This window comes from Peromyscus eremicus, chromosome 22, assembly GCF_949786415.1.
Source record: "Peromyscus eremicus chromosome 22, PerEre_H2_v1, whole genome shotgun sequence".
Lineage (NCBI taxonomy): Eukaryota > Metazoa > Chordata > Mammalia > Rodentia > Cricetidae > Peromyscus > Peromyscus eremicus.
This window is the reverse complement of record NC_081437.1, coordinates 25,453,822-25,462,580: the sequence shown is the minus strand read 5'-3', so window position 1 is coordinate 25,462,580 and position 8,759 is coordinate 25,453,822. Positions and strand designations below refer to the sequence as shown.

The following is an 8,759-nucleotide window of genomic DNA, read 5'->3' as shown; positions in this document are numbered from 1 at the left end:
AGCTATACCCTCAGCCCTAGTTTTAAAACTCTTAATCTGGGTCATGAAATTCAGCTAACAGATACATAATCCAATTGACAGTGTTCACAACTGCTAATAGAAGGAATTTTCCTGGTTATTAACACCATTAGAGGTGAGCAGGCCTGCCACGTGGAGACATCACTCTCAAGTCAAGTCTGATTTTGGTTTTCCCCTGACAAAGTAGTCTTTCAGAACACCTTTTACATCTGCAAACACCTAAGCCACGGCATGCGTTATGGAATTAATAAGGAAATCATAAAGACACTCATAAGAAAAGTACAGGGTTGGGGATTTAGCTCAGTAGTAGAGCGCTTGCCTAGCAAGTGCAAGGCCCTGGGTTTGGTCCTCAGCTCTGAAAAAAAAAAAAAAAAGAAAAAAGAAAAGAAAAAGAAAAGTACAGCTATGGTCTTTTTATCTGCCCACCCTTCTTAGAAATGGCTTTTTGTTGCCTATGGTGGCGCACACCTTTAATCTCAGCACTCAGGAGGTAGAGGCAGATGGGTCTCTGAGTTCTAGGCCAGCCTGGTCTATGTAGTGGTTCCCAGACAACCAGGGCTATTACACAGAGACCTTATCTCAAAAAAGAAAAACAAAACAAAACAAAAAAGGCCTTTCATTCTTTTACAGTGCTTTCAAAAACCACTCAGACATAATACATCATTCCCGAGTGAGCTTTGAAAAGACAGCACAAACACTAGAAGGTAACCTATTTTCTACAAAGTAATGACAGACTTTAAATGCATTTAAAAGCAGGATGTCTTTGTCCGTTAATACTAGTCAGTTTATGTAGCCTTCAAAGTGACTCTAGGTTCTGGGTTTACAAAACAATCAGTCCACACTTCTCCATTTGGCCTGCGCCTGAACTATAAAAAGAAAATTTATAGCTGTCTTCCCCCAAGCTGCCAAGCCACAGTGAATGTGACAATTATTACACTCTTCCCATGTCATGGAAACTCCTAAGATTAAGCGTTTTATTTATGGCAAAGACATATTGTGAGCTAAGCCCAAAATATATACAGTTAATAATGAGAAGGAAAGCTACATAAGTTCAATCTTGGCCCGGTAATGGTACCACTGCCTAAACAGCGTGCTCTCAAGTTTCTACCAACATGCTGCCCTCTAAACGATCGCCTCTCCACAGACCTCTGCTGTAAGGACAAGGCTGCCCACTGGCAGGTGTCTGGCTCTCTGCAGCTCTTGCGCCAGTCCACTCATGTCTCCGCCTGTCTTTTGAGACAGTCTTACTCTGTAACCCAGGCTGAGACTGGCCCAGAATTTACTCCATAGCCTAGGATGATCTCAGACTCATGGTGATCCTCCTGCCTCAGCGTCCCAAGTGCTGGGATTACAGGTGTGCACTACACATCATGAGCTTTGGTGTCCTCATGTTACCTCATTGGGTTGTTACTGGTTAAAAATGAAGACCAGCCAGGCAGTGGTGGTGCACACCTTTAATCCCAGCACTTGGGAGACAGAGGTGGGAGGATCTCTGTGACTTAGAGGCCAGCCTGGTCTACATGGAGAGACCCTGTCTCAAAAAAAACAAAATCAAAACAAGACAAGTCTACACGTTCCTTTGATGGCTCAGGATTTGGTGAAGGCATTTGCTCTCAAGCCTCAGTTCAGTCTCCACGCCCCACGTGGTGGAAGAGCTCCTACCAGTCATTCTGATTGCTACACATGCACGTCTGCATACATATATATCACAACAAATAAATAAATACAAACAACAAAACCCCCAAAACCACTGTTCTCAAGGCCCTCAGTCCCTAGGCTCACCTACAATCCTGCATGTGGTTCTCCTGTCTTGTGTTTTTTTTCCTGGTATTAAACAGGAGTAGGAAGTTTAAGAGAAAACACTGGCTGGTCAGTGCGTACACCTTTAATCCCAGCGCTGGGGAGGCAGAGGTAGGTGGATCTCTGTGAGTTCAAGGCCAGCCTGGGCTACAGAGCAAGTTGCAGGGCAGCTAGGGCTGTTCCACAGAGAGACCCTGTCTCAAAACCCCCATCCCCCAAAAGAGAAAACACTGACAGGTTTTACAAAAGCTACAGGTTTATTAACATAATATATTCTAATGCTTAGAAAAATTTGAAACAAGTCATGCTAACTAAGAAGAAAATGGTGACTGGGGACCCTGCATGGATGTCTTCAGAGTGAAGTCCGAGAACTCATTTGGGGGGGTCTGTGTTGATGCCGTACTTCTCCTTGAGAAGCTTCAGCTGCTCCTCCTTCTTCTTGGTGTCCATCTTCTGGAATGCCTGCAAGTGTGACAAGCACCACGGTTGTCGGGGACTGACCACAGCTAAAGGAGCGAGCTCACCAGCAGCACTAACAACAGAACATCCACCACACACTTCCCAGGGCCACTCTGAGTAGGCTGTACTCACCCGGTTAGCATTATAATACAACACCACGAGGTATCTGTTACACACGTTGAATCCGGAGAGATGGTCGCATGCATTCTTAGCATCGAAGATGTCTTCGTAGACCACATAGGCTGTTCCTCTGGTCTCAGGTGTATTCCCTCTGCAGCACAGTCAGAAGACACATTTACCCAAGCATCGACAATTTTCAGTCTTTCTGATCCTGTAATTGCACCTTGTCTGCTTTGGCATGGAGTGCTGGTATTAAAGGCGTGCGCCGCCACCACCGCCCAGCCTGGCACTGTATTCTTAAAAATACAAATTATATGTTCAAGCCCTCTATTTTACCACTGACTCTACCCTGTAGTCTTATACAATTGTTTGGAGAGAATAAACAGAAATATGCTTTAAGTAATTTGAAACTTACCTGAAAAATACCAGAGGGAACCAACATTATGAATAAATATGCTAAATGAGCATTTTATGTTTGTTTGTTTTTCAAGGTAAGGTGTTTTTCTGTGTAGCCCTGGCTGTCCTGGAACTCACTCTGTAGACCAGGCTGGCCCTGAACTCAGAGATCCACCTGCCTCTGCCTCTGAGTGCTGGGATTAAAGGCGTGCACCACCAAAGCCTAGCAAGCCTGTAATTTTGTAAATTAATGTGTTTGGAAGTGAACTAGCTGTGGCGCACGCCCTTAATCCCAGCACTCAGAGGGAGGCAGAGGCAGGTAGATCTCTGTGAGTTTGAGGCCAACCTGGTCTCCAGAGTGAGTTCCAGGTTAGCCAGAACTGTTACACAGAGAAACCCTGACAGGGAGTCAGCATCATTTGTTGCAGATGGCTGTGAGACACAGTGAGACCATGTCTCAAAACTATAACCCCTACTCTACCCTCGCCCCAGACTCCAGTCTAAGCCCTGCTCAGAGGCATGTTCCTATAGAAGGGAAAGAAAAGATTACAGGTGATGGTGTGATAGTGAGTGCCAGTGCAAATGAATGAACTCATTCTGTTATGTTGCCTGGGTCTGATGGGGCATGTTTGTTTGTTTTAGACAAGGGCTCCCTATGTGGTCTAGGCTGGCCTGCCTTGAACTTGTAATCTTCCTGCCTCAGTCTCCAGTAATTACCATGTCCCACCTGAGGAGGGATTTTATAATTTTTATTCTCTTGGTATAGTATTAATAACTATTAACAGTTTAATCATTTTCAGGATTGTATTAGGTATGGAAGTTGAGAACTGTCCAAAGGGGGGAAAAAGTTTGTATTTCCTTAAGGGCAAAGGTAAGTTGTTTTCTTTTCTTCCAGACAGGATCTCCATATGCAGCCTAGGCTGGCCTCGAACTCAGTGATGGAGCTGTGACAAGCAGCCAGGGAAAAGCGTGGAAGCATTGGCCCCAAGCTACTGTGGTCCTGCTCACGCTTGGGTTGCTCTCGAGCACCAAGCTGTATCACCAGACACTTTTATGTAACACACTGTACTGTCCACACTGGCCTCAAACTTGCAATCTTTCTGCCTCAGACTCCAAAGTGGCTCTTATTACAGGTGTCTTCCACCATGACTGGTTCTTTTGTTGCATTTTCAGCAACATTCTCTAACTTTGATTTAACCACCTCTCAACTAAGTATCAGTAAGTTTTATAATGCCATCATATATTAGTCATAGCCATACTACTATTATATTCATTTATTTTCTTTTTATGGTATTGGGGATTGAACTCAGGTGTTGCAGACTCTACTACTGAGCTGTATCCCCAGCCTTATTCATTTGCATATATATGCAATGTGTATATACACATATATACACATATATACATACATACATATATGTATATGTATATATATATGGGTGGTTACTATGAATCAGGCGCAAATGCTATCAGCACATAGCCTGGAGGCACTCACCCTACCGAGAAGACAGGTGAGTTCATGGGCAATAGCACAACCATGTATTAACTACTAGGAAACTTAGTTACTAAGTCATAGTAACTAAGGGATGGACAGAGAAAGTTCAGTGGCAACTGGTGTTTTACGGAGACTGATGACCAATACACACTGCAAAGCTGGCAACTCTGATATATGCAGACTTCGTAATTCCATCCAAGCTAAGTCTCCCACAGAGAACTGAAGCCTAGATAGAGGAAACAGTCTGCCCAGTTTCACTGAACTTGAAAGTTCTTTTAGTATCTGAACCCAGGTCTAACAACCAATCCTGTCAATTTATCACACTGCCTCCACATTAAGAACCTGGCAGTGCTGGTGCACACCTTTAACCCCAGAACTCCGAGGCAGAGTCAGGTGAGTCTGTGAGTTCAAGGCCAGCCTGGTCTACAGAGTGAGTTCCAGGACAGCCAGGGCTACACAGAGAAACTCTGTCTCAAAACGAAACAAAACAAAACAAGAACCACCACCACCATCCAGATTATTTTACAGATGAAGAAAACCCAACAAGCCCGGCAACTTGCCACATGGTAGACACTTTTGCTCCCTGATTCCTGATTCTTGGTACTTGGAAGGACCTGGAGTCCTCACATCCTCAAAATACAGACAAAATGTATCCTGTAGAAGTTCAAAGCTCCTAGCTGCTGCTCAGAGGACCGAGACCTTCTAAGAGCAACTGGTCTACAGTACTTTTGTTTTCATCTTCATTCGGGTATTAATGATAACGTGTTTCCAGTAATCAGTTTATCCTAGGAGAGATGGAGAGCATTCAAAAGCAAAGTCCTCAGCCTCAGTGGTCCTAAAGGCCAGGAAGGGGTTCTCAGATTATAAAAAGAATTTTTTTTTTTGCTTGTTTTGTTTGAGGTAGGGTCTTAAGAAGTCCAGACTGACCTCAAAATCACTGATTGATGAAAACGACCTTGAACTCTTGACTCCACCTCTGAAGTGCTGAGTTTATAGGCATTGCACCACCACACTCACTTCAGAAAACTTATAAAAATATAGTGGGGTTGGCTATAGCTCAGAGGTATAGTGCCTACCCAGCATGTACAGGGCCCTGGGTTCAAACCAACAGGGCCTACCCAAGGTGCTCCCTAAAAAGAAATATTGTAACTAAAAATAAAAGCTTTAGAACTCTTTTCAGAGGAACCCTTAAATGGTGCAAGTCCAGGTTCTGTATAGATGGTTTAACTGTTCAGTTCAGGGTTAGAAGATTTTATCACTAAACCTTACATGGTACTAGAAAGGTACTTTTACTCAAGAGCTTGGTAGTCTCACTGTGAAACAGACCTTTCATACACACCACACAACACAGTTCTGCTGCCAGCCACAATTCTGAGATTATGGACTAGGAAACCATTTCCTGTAAGTGACATTTCAAGTCTCAGTACGACTTACACTCTGATTTGACGAATAGGCCCATATTTTCCAAATATATCATACATTTCTTCCGCTGTGATTTTGTATGGCAAATTCCTTATATACAAAATCCGATTTACTTCAGGTGGGAGGCGAATCTAAAATGAGAAATGTGTGTCATTATACTGTAGGAAAGCAGTGCTGCCATTATAAAGAACTCAAAGATGCAAAATAAGAATAAAAGTGTAATCTGATGCTACTCAAAGTGGCGTGTTCTTCAGAAAAAAGAGAGCACCACACAGAGGGGAGACTAAGTAGGAACTAAGACCGAGGCTTTTGGGCACTCCCATTTAACAAGTATTTCCCAGTTCACTCACGGATCCTTAATGTCTCCTGGGAAAGAAAAGATGATAAAATCCCATTCATAAGCTTTCTGCTGTCTTAAGAACTTGTGTCAATGATCCCTCTCTCTTGTTCTCACAGGCGTTCCCTTCCTACCACGAGAGCAGCTGACCTGGTCCTCCCAATCCCCACACAAAACAAAACAAAACACTGGAGTCCTCTTCACTCACTCAAATAGTTATTAAATGCCTTTTTAATGTACACAGTGGGCTAGGTATTAGAGACACACCTTGAAGAAGGGACAAGATGTCTGGCTTCCCTGCACTTTCCAGCTCTCTCTACTTACTTTATCCTGCTTTTTTTCTTTTTCAGTCAAGTAGAAGAGTCTGTACGCACTGACTACGCACTGTCTGTGACTACAGACCTAAGCTACCACCCAGCACTCTGCTGAAAGTGATTCTGCTAATGTCTTTTCGTTGCAGTGTCCACCTTGCAAACTTCTAGGGCGCCTGGCTGGTCCTCCTCCTCCAACACTTGGGTTTCTACACAATCTTTGACATTGAAATAGTTTTTCTTTGAAATACTTTTCTTGACCTGCTGTATAGTTCTCACTCTCCACACTCTCCTTACCCTACTTTCATGACTCACAGATCACTCTCTGCTAATATACTCAGTCAATTATGCACCAGACAAAAATTTTCCCAATACTTTTAAATTGACATAATTGTGGCACATGCACATGCAATACAATAATAAATAAACATAAATTAAAACAAACTTATTCCCTACTGTCAAATGAGTAGTGATACTTCTATCCCCAAGTTTTATAATCAACAACTGCCAGACAAAAATATTTCTCTAATAAATCTGCTTTCTCACTCTGCAAAACACTGTGTAACCTCCTTCTCTTCTTCCCTAAAACCTCTTCATTATCATTCCCTGTAAAACTGAAAGGGCTGTCTACTCTTCTCTGCCAACCCAGGATATGACCCTGGCTCTATGCTTCTTGAAGACAACAGGTATGACCAAATGGTAAGTACTATATATTCCTACTATAAACTTTATTCATCTATGTCCATTCCATTTTTCTTCTGCTATACCAACCACTCATCTACTCAAAATCCCTTTTTTAATTATTTTAGGTTTTTGTTGTGGTTTGAAGTGCTTGGAATCAAATTCAGGGACTACCACTGAGCCACATTTCCAGCTTCAATCCTGAACTTAATACATTTTCCTTCTTTTATTAGTTTTCTCCCATTCTATTGGTGCACTCTTGTTGGCATATAAAATGCACTTTATGTATCTTTAGAACAATTCAATTTCTCTACTAATAAGAAAACTCAAAGGACCAACTCTTTGCAGGTTTCTTTTTTTTTTAATTACCACCATCTTTTTATCCTTAGGAACCAAGTTTTCACTCACTGAAATAATTCAAATAATCAAGGTAGCCCAAAATCTTCATCAGCATACCCAATGGTCAATTATCTATCTTGTTTTGGTATAATTCTAAGTTTTAAGCGTTGCCTAGTTTTTTTCCCCGTAAAGATTTTGATAACACTCCACTCGCTGCCAACAGCAGAACATAAGAATGACTTTTGTTTGTTTGTTTGTTTTGTTTTTTCGAGACAGGGTTTCTCTGTGTAGCTTTGGAGCCTATCCTGGAACTCACTCTGTAGACCAGGCTGGGCTCAAACTCAGAGATCCGCCTGCCTCTGCCTCCCGAGTGCTGGGATTAAAGGCGTGCGCCACCACCGCCCGGCAAGAATGACTTTTTAATTCTCTGTTGTGTCCCCAACACTGGTGTTGAATAAATACAACTGATGAACTGCTTCCCATTTGTAAAGCCAGAGACACGCCAGGAGCTTAAATACATGAACAGAGGATTCCCAAAGTTCTGCACGCGAGAAAAATGCCAGACTCCAGATAGTTACTGAACACGTCTGTGCTATCGGCTTTTTAGACTCGGAAGATCCTAACGCCTGCTCCTAGGTGAGGTCAAGCAGCAGAGACTGTAGACCTCACACTGTCAGTGATACCGGGGGGCTCTCAAAAGGGGTGGGAGCGAAAAGTCGCTCAAGGAACACACCCCTGAGGATAAGGCCAGGACAGAACCTCCTTCGACCGAACAGAAATGGGCTCCCCGACCTGTGGGCGGAGGACAAGAACTCTCCCACCCACGCTGCGACAGCCAAGCCACCAGATCGTTTCCCCGCCGCGCAGAAAGCGGGGTACTCACGTTCGCCCGCTTGGCCGCTTGCATCGCCATCTTGGCGGGCTGTTGGAGGCGACCGTGGGATTCCTCGGAATCTCTCTAAAGCTCGGTCGCCTGGGAGGGCGACACAGCGTCAGATACAGGGTATCAACAGCCAGGCAGAACCGAAAGCCGTTACAGCACTGCCGGAAAGCCCGCGTCTCAAACGAGGACCTGTTGACGTCCTCGAAAAGAGGCTCCAGACTCAACTACCGGGACAGCGTTCTCAGGCCGGAAGCCGCAAAGGCGAGCTCCAAGGCACTTCCGGGTACCGGACAGGAAGGGGCGGAGTGAAGGCCACAGGGAGGGAGGTGTTCCTGCTTGAAGGGGGCGGGGCTTGAGGGCTGAGGGGCGGGTCCAGGTCAGGGTTGCGGCTTAGCGTTGAGGACACGAAGGTGGGCGTGGCGCGTGGCCCGTTTTAGGTGCTTAGCAGGGTCTACAGAATTCTGAATTGTGAACTTTACCCAGAACACTGGTCCGGGGCCG

At 44.3% G+C, this 8,759-nt stretch overlaps 1 protein-coding gene across 1 annotated transcript; it reads right to left on the bottom strand.

Moving 5' to 3' along the window:
• Window positions 1–2,056: 2,056 nt before the first annotated feature.
• Window positions 2,057–8,528, bottom strand: Sf3b6 (splicing factor 3b subunit 6). Its single transcript, XM_059248282.1, has 4 exons — window positions 8,259–8,528; window positions 5,720–5,838; window positions 2,410–2,548; window positions 2,057–2,280 (listed from the first exon to the last, which is right to left on the bottom strand). Exons 1-4 carry the CDS (start codon window positions 8,286–8,288, stop codon window positions 2,191–2,193), a joined length of 378 nt encoding a protein of 125 aa, XP_059104265.1. The 5' UTR covers window positions 8,289–8,528; the 3' UTR covers window positions 2,057–2,190.
• Between the last annotated feature and the right edge of the window lie 231 nt (window positions 8,529–8,759).